Source organism: Pistacia vera, unplaced genomic scaffold (assembly GCF_008641045.1).
Source record: "Pistacia vera cultivar Batoury unplaced genomic scaffold, PisVer_v2 Contig144, whole genome shotgun sequence".
NCBI classification, from domain to species: Eukaryota; Viridiplantae; Streptophyta; class Magnoliopsida; order Sapindales; family Anacardiaceae; genus Pistacia; species Pistacia vera.
Genome location: NW_022195510.1, coordinates 239,709 through 259,034, shown reverse-complemented (window position 1 = coordinate 259,034; position 19,326 = coordinate 239,709). Strand labels below are relative to the sequence as shown.

The 19,326-nt window shown below is 34.2% G+C and overlaps 1 protein-coding gene and 1 pseudogene across 1 annotated transcript; one reads left to right on the top strand and one right to left on the bottom strand.

The window, feature by feature from the left end:
• Positions 1-387: 387 nt before the first annotated feature.
• LOC116123645 (protein SYS1 homolog) lies at positions 388-2,964 on the top strand. The gene is made up of 3 exons (XM_031409396.1): positions 388-1,051; positions 1,619-1,845; positions 2,525-2,964. Exons 1-3 carry the CDS (start codon positions 828-830, stop codon positions 2,530-2,532), a joined length of 459 nt encoding a protein of 152 aa, XP_031265256.1. The 5' UTR covers positions 388-827; the 3' UTR covers positions 2,533-2,964.
• A 1,317-nt stretch (positions 2,965-4,281) lies between these two features.
• LOC116123665 lies at positions 4,282-8,135 on the bottom strand (annotated as a pseudogene).
• Positions 8,136-19,326: the final 11,191 nt, after the last annotated feature.

The following is a 19,326-nucleotide window of genomic DNA, read 5'->3' as shown; positions in this document are numbered from 1 at the left end:
AATCACACGTTACTAGATATAATCCTCCCTCATAGGAGATATTGTCCGTAATTGTCAATTTTTTAACCAACAAGATCTATTATAATTAAATAAAGTGTAAGGGGCTTTAATGTAATTTTATATTTAACGAACTTGACAAACATGGGAATTGTTGAGACTTGTCACTTCAGATACAAAATGGGTGAACAAAATTTTCAGGTATTCTAAAATCTAAATCCAATACCATTTTCTTTTACTAATTAATTACCTGTACGTATGTTTTTGGTCATGTTGCATAGCCTTTCTTCTCGCTCCTCAATCCAATCTTTCTTTCGACAAAGCCTCCTCATGCCCAGTATCTCTTGCTCAATTTAACACAAATCTGATACAATATTTTTGTTCTAATTTTCCTTTTCTTTTTGACAGTCTGTGTTTTTGTTGCCCTTCAGATTTGGTTGATTGTTTTCCTCCAAATTTCTTGATTTCCCAGATCCAGTTCCCTTAAACAAACTTGGTTTCAGCTTAAATGCTTTAATTAGCATTGAAGTTTGATTCTTTTTGAAGTTAGGGTTTGAAGCGAAATAGAAAATAGTTCAAAAATTGGATTTTTTTTTTTTTTTTGTTTAGATTTGACAATTTGGTTCTGGTTATTTGGTTGGTGGCATATTTCTAGGTTTTGGTGATATGGGTATTGAAGATTTTAGTTTGAAGAATATTTTGGTCGCATTCTTGTAACTTCTGGTGATCTGGGTATTGAAGATTTTAGTTGAATTTTGGTTTAAAGAATTGAGTTGCGGCAGTTTTGTAGTTTTGACTGATCTGGTATTTTAAAAGTGGTGGTTGAAGAAATGTTCTATGGTGCAGTTGTATGGGATCCCTGGCTAATCGTTGCCCAAATTGTTTGTCTTCAATGCCTATACTATACCAGTCTTGGTGTATTTTTATCCATTTTCGTTGGCACTCGGGCATCGCGGATGAGTCTTGTGTATTTCTTTGACTTTGCTACCATCACTGCCTCTACGGTCACCGGTTGGTGTGTCATTGCTTCGATTCTGCTGGCCTCGGTTGCTGGGTGAGAATATAAATCCTTTTGCTTTAATTTATCTTTGTAAATGATTTATGTTAGGTGACTATAATGTGAAATTGTATGGTTCCATTGTCAGGGATAATTAATGAATTTATGATGTTCTGATTTTACGTGGTGTTCATTAATTTGTTAATTGCTTAAGTTGCTGTGTGGTATAATGCAAAACGGATAGTTAAATGAGTTTGTTTAACTGTACGATGAGTATTTTGGATTGAATAGATGGATTAGTTAAATTTATTTAATGTCATCTTGACAATTTCCTTGTCAATGCATTTTTCATTGTGTATGTATCTGCTATTTGAGAGACCAATTGCTCATTCTACCTCAGTATCCGGTGTGGATTATTTTATGCCAGAAGACATGGCTAATTGTTTAGATTTAACTATCAATTTTTATTTTATTACTTGTTCCATATTTCACTTATTGCATTTATGTTCATGGAAATTAAAAAAAAGACCCTGAATCATGTTAGTTTTACAGATTCATATTTGAAATTTCCAATCTCCATGGTTGCTTGTTTAACTAACATGCGAGTTACTCTTGTTTGTGCAGGGCTGGATATATGCTTTATATAGTTGAGAGGGCAAAGAAGTGCTTAGATTTTTCAGCAACTCTGTACATCATCCATCTTTTTATATGCATCACATATGGGGGTTGGCCCTCCTCAATCACGTGGTGGGTTGTTAATGGCACTGGACTTGCAGTGATGGCTTTGCTAGGTGAATATCTATGCATTAGACGTGAACTGCGAGAGATTCCTATAACACGCTACAGAGCAAGTAAGAAATTTTTTCATTATAAGTTAAATTGATTACTTCAAGCAATCTTGTGTGGAAATTTTATTCTTTATTATATTTTTTTTCCATGTGTATTTTCATATCTTTTTTTTTATTTTTTTATTTTTTTAATTTCCAAATTTATTAATAGAGGCTTTTGACTCATTTTTGTTGCAATGAATGTTGTTTGGGTGTGAGTCTTATAACTTCATATGTTCTGTGCCATGCTGCCTGCTCTCATCTCTATGCTCTGCTGGATACTGGCATTTGCTCTCCAACTTTTGAATTATTTTCTTTGAAGTTAATGCTAAAATGGAATGTCTGAACCCTCCAATTTGTTTGCGCCTGAACTTTATTCAAGCAAATAATTTAGATTGATTCCTGAAATAGTAAAATAGATAAATGGAAAACAGTTCTGTGTTTCAGTTAATAAAGAGAAGAAATGCTAGTGCTAATCTTTTTCAAGTTTATGTTAGATTGGTGATCTTTTCTTTCACTCTTGTTTTTGGTTCATAACATTGTGGAAGATCTTGTGCGTGCTAAACAGTTTTGAGGCTTTTAATTGCTTTAATTTTTTGAATTAAATTTCAAAAAGCAACAGCAGTTGCCTGTCCTTTCTTTTTCTCTTATAATTTCATAATTGCTTTTGTATCAGCTGAACTAATTTGTCCACTTCATGCAGATGTTTAAATCACAAGGACAACTCAATAGGCAGAACAATTTTCTTCTGGGATTGCAGCATCAGTTTCTTCACTGCTTTTGAAGGAGCAAAGCTCATTAGATACCAATCTAATCTGTGACAAAAAAAAAAATTGTTTTAAACCTGTGATTATATTTCTATGCATGTGGGGATGAGGGAGAGCAATAGAAGAAGTTTGAGTTGGTGCTCATTTGATGGATTGATAGACCACGTCAGACTTGGTATGTATTGTGTTAGGAAACTGGTAATGTACAATTATAGGTGATTTTGAGAAAGATGATGTGTTTCTCATACTGTTTTCTTGTTTACAGTAATTTGTGTAGTTGATTAGTTTTTTTCTTATTTTTTTGATAATATCAATGTTGAGTTTCCCATTATGTGAATGAATGGGGCACTTTTGCTATTTTTCTAAGGAGAATATATAGGGTTCCTAAACTAAAATTTGATTAAGGTTTTTCCTCCAATTGTGTCGACTTTAGCAACATTTTGCGTTTGGTCTACGCTCTACTAAGTTGGTTGACGTCCTGCAACTTTATAGTTAATTTCCTTTTGGTTCCTGAAGGCTAGTCATACTCCTTGTTGATCTCAGCGGTGTCTCTCTCAAAAGCACACATGCACTTGCTGGTCATTTATTTAAGGGCCTGGGGCGGTCAAGGGAAAACCGCTTCCCTACTTGCACAAAAGAGTTTTATACCAAATTTGTCACACACTCAATGCTGGACTGTGTGGGTTAGTCAGCAAAATGGAGTGAGGTACAGGGTCCCGTCATGTTTTTCTGTTATGGAGCTATTAACTCTTTTAAACGAATCACATTCATATAGCATGGAACATATATTCCAAGGCATCATGCTTTGTTAGTGGCATGGAGAACAAGATGAATGTTAGATCTGATCTCAGAGGGCTTTAATTTAGTGATATTGGCTTCTTGCTTTTCTTAATTTTTGGGCAATTTCTGGCTTTTCTTTCAAATTGTATTGATGATCACAGTTTTAGGATAAAACTTGTGTGGCTCCTTTATAATATACAAGAAATATACATTTGTAGTTGAATATGTACTACACATTTTAGATTATTTTCTGCTATCCCCGTCATCTTTACACCATTATTACTCCATGTATCAGCCCACCTCATTGAAGCCTTGTATTGAATTTCTTGGTTTGGCTGCAAGACTGCCAAGTTCTTTCTTTTTTCTTGTTTTTCGTGGTTGTGTCTGCCAAGTTAATCGGAGGCCATATCCTCTGAATTATAAACTTATCTTCCTTCTATCTCCCTTATCTTTTAGCCCTGTTGCTTGTTTTCAGGCTGCCTTTGACTTCAATTTTAGCCATTGCTTGCTGATTCATTTATTGCCACATGTAGTGGCACCCATGCTAACATATGTAAAGGACTTTAAGTCATCATCAAAAGATGCCATATCTCAGATTATTTTATCTGCCCATTATCTCATTTCAGCTGTGCCCTTCTCTAGAGTAAGTGGTTTTTTTTTTCAGCAATTGCCTGTTGCCACATTTACATCAAATCACATCAAATCATTAGCCTTAAGCACTGAATGTTTCCTTCACTTGTGTTCATATTTATTTTTATAAAATATACCAATTTTATTTTGAAATATATCTTCTACGACGAACATTAAACCAAGAAGGATTTTGTGGTTGCCTCAACATAGTTCAGGTTTTAATATTGTGCAGCATTTAGCTTTAAGATTGCTGTAGTATTCTGATTTCATTGGAGAAAAGAGAGAATTAAAACATTTTGATTTTAACATGAAATTAAAATAAAATGAAAATTCATTACTTTGTTTCGGTTACACTAAGCTCCCGTCATGGCATGGCCAGACTTTGCATTAAGTTAAGATGAGATTTGTGAACCTTCAAAATCTCTTCTTAGAAGAGCATGGCCAATGGCCATTAACTTTTTAAGTTAAACAATGTATCTCACAAAGAAAAAAAGAAAACAAAGTTCCCCGCTCTTTAGAATTCTTCCTAGACTGCCAAGGTTTTAAAGTTGTCAGTTACTCTCTTTCATTTCTTTTATATTATTCGTAACTTTCAACCGCAGCCTTGTAGAATTCATTCATGCATGAGCCTTCCACAAAGATGAAATGTCTGACACAGCTTCTGCAACTGTGAGATAGAGGCCGTTCAGTCGGAAGGACTCCAAAACTTTTGACTGATGCAGCTTTTCCATCACACTTCCAACAGGATTTACCAACACAAGCTGCAAAGAAAGAGCACCAAGATTAGCTAAAATGCTTCAAGAATGTGGCATTCCAAGAGTTAATTTTTTTTAGCAGTTCTTACTTGAAGCGATCGTTTCTCCAGCATCTTTCTTAGTTCGCGCACCATGTCAATACCGCTTGTGTCTATGGCTGTCACAGCTGCAAAAGAAAGAGAAAATCTGTAAGCTAATTGCACAGGAGACTTTCCAAGTGGAAATGATGGGAAATTTGCGAAGAGCAATTAAACAACTTACCAGTCATGTCCAGAATTATGCATTTTAGTGTTCTCCCATTGTTTGCCTTTATCCACTCTTCCTCCTCGTGAACCCATCTCAATATTCTATCTTGAAGATAAGTGGAATTGGCAAAGTAAATGGGAGATTCAACAGCAAGAATGAGAAACGAAGATACTCTTAGAGCATTTCTGTATCGGCTGAGGCTATGGTATATTTGAGTTCCTGCAATGTTGCCTAGGACCACTGTGTTTGGCCTGGTGACATGCAAGAGAATCTTGAACACTGAAATTGCGACCTGAATTTTTCGGCAAAGGCATCAGATAATGACCCAAGAGTGCAGTACAACAACGAGAAAAAGGAAAAATTTAAGAATGGAAGCTTACTGCGATGGCGAGACCAAGGGGCACAGAAATGAAAAGAACCCCAAAGAAGGAACACAAGCAAGCTATGAAATCAAGCTTGTCAACTTTCCATAATTTGTATGCGGACTGATAATCAATAAGCCCTATCACTGCTGTTATAATGATGGCTCCCAGGATGACATTAGGAGTGTAGTAAAACAATGGCATGAGAAACAGCAGAGTCACAAGCACAGCCGAAGCCATTACTATATTAGAAACTGCTGTTTGTGCTCCGGCATTGTAGTTAACAGCAGATCGAGAAAATGAACCTGGAAGAGTGGCCGGAACACAACATGTTTAGAAATTATGAAAACCGTATCGACATGAAAATCAGATGGTGAAATGAACAGTGGATCGTCACCTGTGGTAACATAGCATGAAGTGCATGAACCAGCCATGTTCATGAAACCAATAGCCATCATTTCTTTGTTGCCATCAACTTGGTAATTCTTTAATGAAGCAAATGTCCTTCCCACAGCAATTCCTTCCTGAACAAAATAAAAGATTTAAATTTTAGAAAGAGTGAAATTTTATACAGATATAGGCAAGTTCTTGAAATACTCATATGGAAAGTAAATCTTGACTAAGCCATGAAAGAGTGAAATTTATACATGAAATAAGGCAAGTTCTTGAAAATACTCATATGGAAAGTAAATCTTGACTAAGCCATCAAGATTTCAGTGCTAGTTTTGGCAACCTACAGTGAGAGAAAGGATCCCAGTAACAAGGCCAGTTTTGACAGCTACAGCCAGGAAAGCGCCTAAAGTATAACATGTTTGAGGAAGGTGGATTCAAACCCTTGGCAAGTGGCCGATCTGGAGAAGAATTTTTTGCATTAGTGGTTGCACCAGAGACTTGTTTCAGGATCCTTTGTAATCTCTGTAAAGGAAGTGTAAACAAGTTTTCAGGACTTACAATTGAGATTCCATGAGCCTTTGATTTGATGCCAAGACTAAAAGAGTTGAAAGAATAACTGATGTTAATGGGGCAGCTGCCGATAGCCAGGAAAAGCTTTGGTTTCGTCATGCTCTGTGCCGAATCGTTAAAGATGAGACATCAATAAACGTTAGGAGAATAATATGAGAATCTGGGTAATTAACTTTGCAGGTAAAAAGACACTTACAATATGCCTTGTTGTCAATAGAAAAACCAGGAAGCTGAACCCAATACAACAGTTTGCCAGGACCACTGCACATACAACTTTTACTCATTTAGCTTTGTATTTCAGCCGTTGAATAACACTTCGACAGTTGAGTTTCAGAATTCATTTAAAAATGAAACATGGCGTAGAAAAATCAACAACAGTATTCCAAAATGATACCAAAAGGTAGCATATTGCTTGCTTTCAGTAAAGCCACTAACCTCATCTCTGTGGCTGAAAACAGAGGACATTACAGGAATAAATTGCATTTGGTAGTAAAATGAACAATTCCAAGCAATCCTTTGAGGTGTTGCAATGATACAATGACTGCCGCTCCAGCCATGAAGCCGATAAGTGTTGCCTTCGAAAGAAAATCGATTATAAAGCCTAGCTGCAAACCATTAACTGAAATCAACTTTTAAGGCTTTTCGGTCTTTCTTCAGGACCAATTTCTATTATGCTTGACATGATGATCATCTTCACCCAGTAAACGGTCAAAGCAAAACATTAATTTGCGGAAATTTCCGTGATTCGATACCTTAGTAGACCTAAAGAGAGCCTGAAACACACCAGCAAAGAAGGTGGCAGTAAAGGCCAGTTTGAGATATAGAATTGGATCTTGAGTGTAGGAAACAGCCTCTTGAAGCATTGATCCCATAACCAAAGAAGCTAAGAGATGGACCAACACCAAGATGTTTAGAAACTCCCCGAATAGAGTAAATCAATGGAGGCACAAAGCTGAATCTGCATGTATAAACCATCCCAGTTCATAAATTTACTGATAAACTAGTAACTACAGTTGTCATAAGCACAATCAGTATTAAAACTAGTGTTATGAGATTGAACTAACAGAGTCCAACTATTGGAGGCAAATTTGCAAGCTTTGCATAGCTGATTCCCGCATTGAGAAACATAAAAGTTTTAGCTTCAAGCTGAATTTCATCATGTGATGCAAAATGTGAAAACTAAAAAGTCAGTAAACTGAAATTCATCACGAGGTTCAAACACAGGAACCAAGGTTAAACCCCAGATGCTTTAGTCATATATTAATTACAAGAAAACAATTTGATGAAGGAAATATAAGAAACCGCCACTCTAATGATCCAAGACAAACGGAATATACACAGTAACCCAACTCAGAGTCCTTGTCCCTTAAAAACAAATACCATTAACATCATAAAAAACACACAACGCATACATAACATCATGCATGTATGTATGTATGGCGCATGCATGTTATGTTATGTTACCTGAGGGATGGCGAGGTTGCAATGGTGAGACCAGAGATGACATCAGACCTCAGGAGATTGAGATTATACTGAGGCCCCCACTGGAAAATGGGGAAGAAGAACTGAAGCCCGAGAAGGAGTTTTTTACACCATTCCTGGTTCTTGAATCTGTGGAGAGGGTCATCAGGGAAGAAGATTTCTGATAAACGGTGCTTGAGTTTTTGGCAAGTGGTCTTCTGGGGGGGCAGGCAAACATTGTGATTCCCATTGTTTGCCTGTTGACAACTCTGAAGGTTCTGATAATGGTTTCATTAGTATATTATGCTGGGGCTGGATGAATCCTCAAATCTGTTTGAATTTACACCCATTTTTCAGTGTAAAAAGATAGTGTGAATGAAGTAGGAGGAATGGTGATTCTTTGGGAATGAAGTGAAGCATGCTTGTGAATTTATAAGCCAACAAAGGGAGGGACATGTGGGTGGGGGTAGTTACTGAGCAGTTGTTGTTATTGATTTACATGGGTAAAAATGGTCACTTCCTTTGTGTTGAGTTGGGTGTGTATTATTATTATTATTTTAATTTTGTTAACAAAAATTGATTTAAGTGTTTAGGTGGACCCTAGATAACACTTTTGTAGCTTAATTAGATAATTAATTTTTATAGGAATCTGGGTGGAGCCATTACCTTTCTTTTTTAATGGAATTTAACGTTACATAAAATTACCTTAGAGTAAAGTATTGAACTAAGGTAAAATCTTGGATATGAATTAATTAGAATTATTACTTTATTATTATATCGTTCATCTTCATTATTAAATATTTATTGCATACATATTATATATTAATGTCATGTTAATTTGTATATAAAATTTATAACTGTACTATGAGGGTTAAAATAATTGTTATTGTTAATATGTGAAATTGTCTCTAAGGGATTTGTTTGACGGTCAAGGAGGTTGCTCCATACATGAGTGTTATAGTTCAAACTTCAAACCTTAGAGACGTATCACTTTGTGACTTACCTGTCCTTTAGATTTGTGAGGTGTTTAATGAACCTAGTGAAACAAATACACATTAGAGAGTATTGGGAGGTTTTGGGCTTATAAAAGGGGAGTCCCTCCACTAGTAAGTTAGTTTTGGGTGGTGAAATCCACTCGTGACAAAGGATATTAGAGTAGACCCGGTTCATCTTTCAATGTCTTCCAATCAACCATGCAGGGGCGTCCACGTGTGATTGGGATCCACACGAGAGTGAGGTGGATGGGTAGACAAAGGGGCCTTCCTGTAACGAGGGCATCACAAAATTAGGTAGGGGAGAAGAATGTAACGATCCACATATCAGAAGTGTATCAGGGAGGTTTGGGCTTATAAGGGGGAAAGTCTCTCCACTAATAGGTTAGCCTTTTGGGGTGAAACTCCAGCCGGTGACAAATGGTTCAAAGCGGACGATTCATCTTTCGATGTCTTGCCAAGATCGCTATGCAAGGGGCATCCACATGTGATTGTGGTCTACATGGACGGGCAGGTAGGGGGCCCCACTTGTAACGAGGGCATCACAAGATGGGGTGGGGAAGAATATAAAAATCCCACATCAGGAAAATATTGGGGAGGTTTTGGGGATTATGAGGGGAAAAGTTCTCCACCTAATAGGTTAGCCTTTTGGGTGTGAAACTCTTAATCTGTGATACTAGAGATTAGTTAAAGTGCACACAAGCTCACGTGTACAACCCAGTTACCAATAAAAAAAAAAATGTGAAACCATATTTCTACTACATATAGATGTGATGATATATAAATCTTAGAGTATAGTATTTTATGGGGAAGCTTTTCAAATTTTGGACTCTTTTATAAACCTAATTAGATGATACAAGAAAAATTTATTAAGAAAACAAAGGCTTAACCAGGGGACTCAAAGGCTTTATATCTTCGAAAACTTTAATACAAATAGAATAAAAAACATAAAGATTCATGAAACAATTTGTTGATGCTTGATTTTGACACCACTGATCTCGCACGTACAAAGTGCTAAGAGAGATCTTAGAAATTACACGTGAACAATTATGAGAGTTAAGTATAGAGTACTGTTATTGCAGTTGCATGCAAAGACTTAAAGTAAATGAGACAATAAGAGTTTTATAGTGGTTCAGATGCTTAAAGCGAAACTTATATCTGCTATTTTCTTTTATATGAGTGAGTTCCTAGTTATTAACTTAGATTACAAAAGGTCGCGAACTGCGATCTGGGTTATAGGTGCTTGGTGTTCTAAGTGTACTTAGAGAATATCAAGTTAGTCTCTTTCTCATATAATGTCTTTGCTATTTGCTTTGTTGAATTCAGAGTGTCTGATCCCAATTTTGTGAAGGGAAGCTACCTATTTATACCCGCTGGGCTCAAGATAATGATTACATATTTGCAAGTGGGTTGGTATTGTGTAAATCCCTCTTGCCTTCCCATTGGCTGAGAACTTAACAAATATCCTTAAATTAAATGGGGCTTGGACAAGTGTGCGAACCAAATTCATTCACAGACAAAATTTAAGTCGGTTGGGTTGTTGACAACTATATTTTCTCTATCTTGGATGACGTGACAAACTTTGGACAGTGCAGAACCTTCTTAAAGTATGATTGGTGCTCATTGACATTGGTTTATGTTAGCCTTGATTTTTTTGGCATAACACGATTAAACAAAATATGAACTAAAACGATATCTTGATATTTACATTAATAGAGATGAAGATCAATGCGAAGGAAGAGAATCCCACCACAAAGAATAAACCTATACGCAATAGAAGAACAATAAATATAATGCAAATTATATGTATCTTTTAACTGTGAAACAATATTGTGTTTCCTTATTCTAGGAGATTATGAACATTATGACAATATTATGTTTCCTTAAGTGTGAGACAATAATGTGTTTTTTTATTCTAGGAGATTATACATATTATTGCAATATTATGTTTTCTTATTGTATAGCTAAACTTTTGTATATATAGGTGATGTATTCATAATTCAAAATAATTAAATTAAATTAAATTGAATTCATCTAAAGATATCTTTTGGACATACTTTGACATTTTTAGTTATTTTTCTTGCCTTCTCAAAGATATTTCTCAGACATACTTTAACAGTCTCTTTTTCTTTGCCGGTCTAATCTACTAAAACTTTGATATATATGGTATAAAGTATATCTCTTGGGCATATTTGGACTCTCTTCAATTACCTCTTGCCCTCTCAAATTCTGACAGGGAGATTCAAATTTGGAACATAATTAGGTAAAATTTTGATTAGAGAGAGAAGACTGTAAGTAAGAGGAGATAAGATATAAAGATAGTTATTAATTAATTAAGGAGTGAAGTATATAAGATATGTTCATTTTATCTTTGTAAAATTTCAGTGGAATAAGAAAGGCACATGACCCACATGATATATAAAAAAATTAGAATAGTATCATATACACACAAAACTTTCATACAAATTATAACCCTTCAAATATATTCTCCAAAGTGTTTTTAATAGCGTTTAAAACACTCTCAAATAATGTCTATCGGTCTCATTATGCTACTTTTTTTTCTTTTTCTTTTTTAGGTGGGATACATTGTATCCAAGAAAAGGATTCTTACTTTTCTTTGAGAAATGATGATAGTAAATCCATATATAACGGTGATTATTATGTCAAAATATATTGTGGCTATGAAATTAGTCAATAAAATCAACATAAAAAGCTTGTTTTAAATATACCTATTTTTAACTATCTCTGGGTGATTGAGTTGTTCGATAGAGACTTTTGGGTGTATTACTCAAGAGGTTTTGAGTTCGAGTTCATTCTTAGTTGCTAATAGGATAGTCATTAGAATTCTTACTCGTCTAGTAGTTTTAAAGTCTTGAAGGATTAGTTCAGGTGCATGTAAGCTAACACGGATACCTCGTCATAAAAAAAAAAAATAATAATAATAATACCCATTTCCATAAATTAATTAATAAGATGTAGCAACTTTTTGCACGGTAAATTTAGATAAGAGAGCTATTATTATTAATGAGCAGCACTACACTTACAAGTTTTTTATACAACGCTGATGTGGCAACTCGCGATTGATCAGCTCACAGTAGGTCATGTCTGTCCAAATGTAAACTGACCAATCGCAAATTGCTATCTTAGAGTTGTATAAAAAAGTTGTAAGTGTAATTTTATTGATTATTAATTTATTATTATTGCATAAATAAGAATGGAATATCTTAAAGTCCCAAAATCCCTAGAATTTCAACCTCTCTTCTCTGGCAAATATAAAAATGAGCATTCAGTAGTGGCGTGGGCTTCCCGATTTATTTGATGCCACTATCATGGCTAGCTTTACAGCATTACTATTGAAAAAGGATTCTATGCAGCTAGCCTTCTCCACTTTTGCCATCCATATAGATTCTATAAAGATAACTAAATCAATCAAATGGATGTTTTCCATTTGCAATTCAACCATCTTAATTGGTTGGCCGAATTCATTGAGCCATATGGAGACAGGAACCAAATTGGAACATTCCATTGTAATGCTTCAACTGTCTTCTCTCTCATTTTTTAGCTTTAATTTAATTAAATTTATGTGAATTTAGACTACTTTTAATGTCATTTTGTTAGATTCTTTACTGAACGGTTTAAACATTTCATCTTATTAATTGTGGCTAGGGTTTTCCTTTCCATAAATTATTACTAGAATCTTATCAGAAAATGACTTCATTTCTTAAGTTAATTACAGTGATAATTATTGATCATAAACTGGGTCTATCGTTAATTGTAATTATTTTATATAAAAATAGAGTAAACAACTTTTTCCCACCCAAATAATAACTTAATAACACATTTCCACCCACAGGCTTTTAAGAAACCACTTTACTACTTACATTTATATTATGTTTTCGATTTCGACATTGTTGTAACCCCACATCACCATCGTTCTCTTTCCCGATCATCACTCACTAAAACTCCTCAAATCTTATTCTCGTCGACCTTGTCAATCGCCGACAATGGAGCGATCAGAGTTTGCACAACTGCCTTTCTCAAGTTAAATTTCGATCAACCCAATCACTAAAATCCATCCTTCTACCACTAAAAGACATATCAGTCTTCCCTCTTTAAAAGCCTTAACAGTCTGGATATCAAGTTTGCTCTATGTTTACTATTAAAATATAAATTTGAATAATAAAATGATATTTTTAAAATCTATAAGTGGGTGAGAAAGTGTTATTAAACTATTATTTGTGTGGAAAAAGAGTCCTTTTAACTCTATAAAAATAATCAACATGTTGATGACTAATAAGAAAAACAGTACGATGAAAGTGCTTTCTTAGTAGGATTAATTTATTGGAGCCACAATATTAGACTTCATCTAGTTTGACTCAAGTTGGTCCCAAATTTAGACCTGTCCTTGACTAATTTATGTTTATTTTTCTAATTCTTTTGATCCTAAATTATTCTGTGGGACAAATTTGTCTTTGAAGTTATCTTATTAGACCAATTAAATTAAATTTATAATGTTAGGTTTTGTAAGGAAGTTGTCACATGTTTGAGAGCACCTACATGTGATCATGTACTATATGTCTATATTCATAATTTACCATTCAATTGATTCTATTTGGTTGGCAATCATATTATAAATCTCACCTTCAAATTCTGTCCTTTTATTGTTTTGATTGTGCAGGATATGTTTGGTTTGAACCTTCCCCCAACTTGTTATTTCTTTACTACTCTAAAGTAAGTATACAATTTGGCTGTACCAGAAAGTGCTTGCTTAAAAAGTGCTTCCTAGAAATCCCTACTTAACAAAAAGGAAATGGTACCCATCACTGATCTAAGAAAAAAAAAGTTATAAACACAGAAAAATAATAGTGAATATTGCATGGAAATTATAAGTGATAATATATTAAGATTTCAAATCTATCATAAAATAAATTGTTATTATTTGATCTATTCAAATACTAAAAAAATTATAGAAAAAATTGCACCCATGAACCACCATTGGGTGATCGAGTGGTCAACTAGGACTATTGAGTGTATTATTTAAGAGAAATTGAGTTCGATCCACCTCACCTACTAATAGGAGTGACCACTAGAGGCTTACATAGTCGTTAACTTCAGCGCCTTCGAGGATTAGCTGAAGTACGTACAAGATGACTCGGACACCCCTGGTCATCACACACACACACACACACACACACACAAATTACACCCATGTTGGGAATTAGATACTTGTGTGTATGATTAATATTATTTTTTCATTAGAGTGGTCTTTGATAAGAAAATAATAATATATAAATTGACATGGAATTTTTTTTCTCATTTTTAGCATTGCTCTCATGCTAAGAATTAGATTCTCAAATTTACGGTTCTCTTATCTCTTTTCTGAACTATATATCTTTCATAAATTAGTCTAAATATACTTTGTTACATACACACTCTGCAGGAATATTGGATACCATGAAATTCTTTCTTTATTTTATTTTATTTTTATTTTTGCAAGCAGACATCTTTGAAATATTAGATCGATCTTTTTCTTCCTTTTTTCATTTTCTATTAATTCTTAAGACTTTCTTGTATTCTTTATTTCAGTGTGTTGTAGGCAAATGCATATTAAATCCGTTGTCCATGCCACCAAATTCAAAAGAGGCTTCTAGTAGATAAGAAAAAATGAGCTCTTATACATGCTTTAAGCTTATCTGATCTGCAATACAGAAAGATATTAATAATAGAGTTGTTCATTAAATTATCTGTTGATCTTTGAAAACAGAATAAAACAAAAAAGCTCTATTTATTATAAATTCTTTATCAGCTGCTGCTAATTTTTTAGATCTGATTTCACATTCTTTATAGCTTCATCATTTAAGTTGGTTAGATCTCTCGAGATTGTATAAGAGATTTAAGATATCGTGTTCACATCAGGTGGAGCGAGATCAATTTGGTTTAATTAATAAATTCGAAAAAAAAATTGCTGCAAAAGGATATGACAATAGAAATACCAACCCATATGCATTTTAACCTTAGTTATGTTACCTTAATTACTTAAAACTTTTTAGTGTAGATTTTTTTTCTTTTTTTGGCTCTAAGAATACACATGTTAATAAGAGGATCCCATGTTTAATGACTTTTCATATTATCTGTTGTTACAAAAATCCGCAACAACCTATGACTCAATTGACCTTAGGGAAGAGTTCGGAATCTTGAGAAGAGAGAGATCATTATTGTAAGGCAACAGCTATTTCACAAAGATCTTAATAACATCACAATGAATGTAGGCTTGATTTCAACTTGCCGAACAACTTTAAAAATCATCTCTATTTCTTTTATCTTTTCACCTAGATTTATTTTTAGTTGATCATCATTAATCACATGCATATCTTGTTGTGGATTTTTGTAACAACATTATCTTTTTTTTTTAATTATTATTTCTTGCTGATTATCAATGTTTTAAAAACCAACCTAGGGCTAAGCCTAGCAAAGAAGCAAGGTCCCGGGTTGATTAGTTTGACTGATTTGACTAGTAGGTCAAACCGGTGAGGTGTCACATAACAAAATTTTAAAATTTTTGTATTCGATGCATGTTAGCATGGTGACTGATTTCAGTGCATGTTAGCATGCGTCGACCCCGACCTTCTTTCCCCCTTTTCTAGCTATTCTCTTACCCAAAGTCACCCCTGTCACCACCACTAGAATCCCCACATTCTCCTCTTCAAAACCATAATCTTTATCCTCTCTCATACTCACCAATCGTCGGCCATGAAAACAATGTCGATCAATTATCCTTTGCCTGATTCTGGCCGTTTTCAGCGACGACAACTCCAACCACCACCACTATTAGACTCATCGGCTACTCCCCTACAAAACCACCAAAGTTCCCAAGCCATTCCACCCATCAATCGCCGACAATCAGAAGCTAGGGTTTTGCCATTTCTTGGCCAAATTCCGACGACTACAACTTAATCAAACACCACCTTCCAACTCACCGTGATCCACCCTTCAAAACCTCCTAACCTCGATTCATGTTTTCTTGCCAAACACCGGTTGAAAGTCGCCTTAATCCCCATTTTGATTCACCCAATTTTTTTCCAAAGACCGGTTGGACCAGCGGGTTGCTACAATACCACTGGTCCAACCCCAGGTGAATCTGGGTGAAATAATCTCCCTGGTTTTTAGGCTCTCTCAGGATGGCTCAATAGCCAGGTTTCGATCGAATCTGTCTAACCGGCTGGGCTGGCCTGGGTTTTAAAACAATGCTGATTATCATTAATCACGTACACATCTTACTCAGTTTCCCCAAGGTCAATTAAGTATCACATGTTGTTACGAATTTTTGTAAAAACATTATCTTTTTTTTTTTTTTTTTTATCATCGAGGTTGTCCGGCCAGCTTGCACACACACTAACTAATCCCCTAGGGTCTTGAAACTGCCGGTCGGGTAAGAGTCCTAATGACCACCCCTATTAGTGGTTAGGGAAATTCGAACTCATGAATTCATAGAACTCATTTTATTCTTTTACCATTAGACCACCTGAGAGTGGTTTAACATTATCGTTCTTATGTCAATGTAATCCTTTTATATTCTTTTACCTTTTTCATATATATCTCCTAAATTTAACCAGGGATGGTGGCGTTTACAAGTTGTCTACTATAACACCATGAATAATTAATATTTATTCCACAAAAAAGTTTAACTATTAATCACCATATACTTTTTCCCAGAAAGAGAAATTAAAAAAAAAAAAAAATGAAGTGGGATGGATCAATGGAGCTTGTCAAGTCGATCTACAAAATATATGACTGGTCATCTAAAACAGGGAATCGTTGACACAAGTCAAAAAGTTGTTGCCTGTTTAGAGCATTTACGTGATCTGCCTGTTATCAACTTGATATGTATTAATAAAAAATCAATAAGCACCACCAAATGCGATGATATTTGAAGGCAACAAGAGAGAATAATATGGACTTTAATTATTAGACGTATGCAGCAGATTAAAGATTATTGCTTTCAGATTCTACCCACTTTTCTCCCCATACTATTAAACTTCATAATCAAAAATGGAAGAGACAGTGACGCTTACAACAATCAAACATTGTCCTTACGCGGCGAGAGGTTTGAGTTTCTTGCTTGCTTCCTACAAAATTTTGAAAAGGGCATCGAGAATATTTGTTATTCCATATATTTATAGATTTACGCATCCACCATTGGTGAACCGTGTTGAAGCACAATTATCTTTCTGAAGAACCTATTTCACCGGCCATTTGAATAAGATTGAGGGGAATGTTCTTGGTGTTGAATTTTTTTCTTTTATTTGAGGGGTTACACATGCTGTCATTTCATTGGGAATTTTGGTTGATATTTTATTTTGGGAATTCGCCATTCTTTAAGGTTCTCATTTCAACACCTCAATTCTCTAGGTGGACTCTATACAATTAGAAGCTAATTTAAAAATATCTGTTTAATTTATTGGATTAATATTTTTCAACAACTTTTCAGAATTATTTGATAAAAATCTTTGCATATATACGTAGCTAGGTCTTTAATAGGTACACACCTGGCAGATTAATTAGAATAGAGTTTTATTTTTGAATTATAAATCATATTATAATGTTGATTTAAAATATAATTAAGATGGGATATCTCAATTTTTTTTTATATACATATATTTAAATCGAAGTGGTTTTAAAGTGATCTTAAGTTTATAATATTACTATGTTATAATATTTTTACTTTTAATTATTCCCACTAAGTGGAGTTGAAGATTTGAATCCTATTTAAATGGCCAAGTTTCTAAGTTACATTTACAAAATATTATATATATAAGAAAATTTTATAATTATTATTTTTTATCATCGGGGTGTCTGGATCAGCTTGCGTGCATCTCAACTAATCTCCTAAGGTCTTGGAACTGCCGATCGGGGTCTCTCAGGGCCTTAAAACTGTCGGTCGGATAAGAATCCCAATGATCATGCTTATTAGTATTTAGAGAGACTCAAACTCAGGAGTTCATAAAACTCCTTTTGCTCTTTTACTATCAAACCATCAAGCGGTAATTTATAAAAAAAAAAAAAATAGTACTTACAGAACTAAAAACATGACTTCATTCAATATCCGAACAAATTAAAAGTGCTTCATCTTTTTCTTGATTCTTCGCCTGTGATATATATTTTAAAAGAAAAAGTATTTGTACACAACATTTTATGGATTTTAATCATCCCTAATTTAAGACTCCATCTTAATTAAGAATTTAAATTCGATGAACGCAAACAGTTCTCAATTTTACAGGTTTAATTAATGCTTGTTCTGAATTTGAAGAGAAGTAAAGTCTTATATGAACTCTCAGACATTAAAGTTTTTTCCTTTTGTCGAGGTGAACTTTGGGATTATCATTAACTGTTAAATTTAATTTTTTTAGACGTAAAATAATGTATGATTAAATTTAAAAGCAATGTTACATATACAAAAATTGAAATTTTGGGATTCCAATTTATGTGACAATTGAATTAGTAAATTAATTCACTTATCACACCCTTTTACAATTAAGGATCTTACTTTGTACATATAACATTATTGTATTAGTAAATTAATTCACTTATCACACCCTTTTATAATTAAGGATCTTACTTTGTACATATAACATTATTGTTTACTTGAGATAGTAAACCATTTAACTACTGGTGCAATGGGCTCCATTAAAAAAAGAAAAAATATTATACTATTTGTTAGATATGTGACATAATCATTCATTTAAATCTACATTACTTTACCCCACATAGAATATATAGTAAAAGGGCACATCTTTGACAAAACTAGGCAAAATCAAAGAATTGAATAGGCTTTAAAGAAGTTATGCTCAGCTGTATTATATATAGATTTGTCTGAGCTTCCAAGAAGCAAGTAATTAGCTAGTGCTAATAAAGCTTTTACGTATGGTAATACTGCATTTGAATTTTGAAGCGCAATTACACATACTAGAGTCAAATAAGGGAAACTAAAAGCTTAAAGGAGGCGCCACTCAGTGCACTCACTGCCCACCAGTCCGCCACCAACGTTTGATTATATATGATCATCTGCAACTTTTCTTCATTAAAACTGGAGGCTACCATCAGCTTCAATTCAAATCTGCAGATATATATTAAGTTATATATGTAATTAAGTCCATTGTCAAAGCAGCCGAAAGAGAAACAAAAGGCGAAAATATATGCAATGGTTCAAACACGTTTTGAATAAATATTGAGAAAATTGACTGAAGGGATTTAAGTGCAAGTGCTTATTATCCCCACAATCTGCTATGCTTTTAATCCACTAACGTACATTCAGTTTTGGACGACAACATTGAGAACATTCAAAGTGCTTCTCCCTGAATACCTCACTTTCGTTGGTCTTCAATGGCGTTCACGTTTCCTTATTGTGTTGCTCCTGCCAGTCCTTTAACCCTAGCACATTACATTAACCTTAGCACATTACATTAACCTTAGCACATTACATTAACCTTAGCACAAATTATATAGACACGTTCCTTCAGGGATGTGGTAGAAATTTTAGAGAAAATTAAAG

What these genes read in the sequence shown, in the direction of transcription:
- LOC116123645 (XM_031409396.1), top strand. Translation starts at nt 828, where the DNA reads ATGTTCTATGGTGCAGTTGTATGGGATCCCTGGCTAATCGTTGCCCAA. An exon ending in CTGCTGGCCTCGGTTGCTGG is followed by an intron (nt 1,052 to 1,618) that starts GTGAGAATATAA and finishes TTGTTTGTGCAG; the next exon opens with GGCTGGATATATGCTTTATA.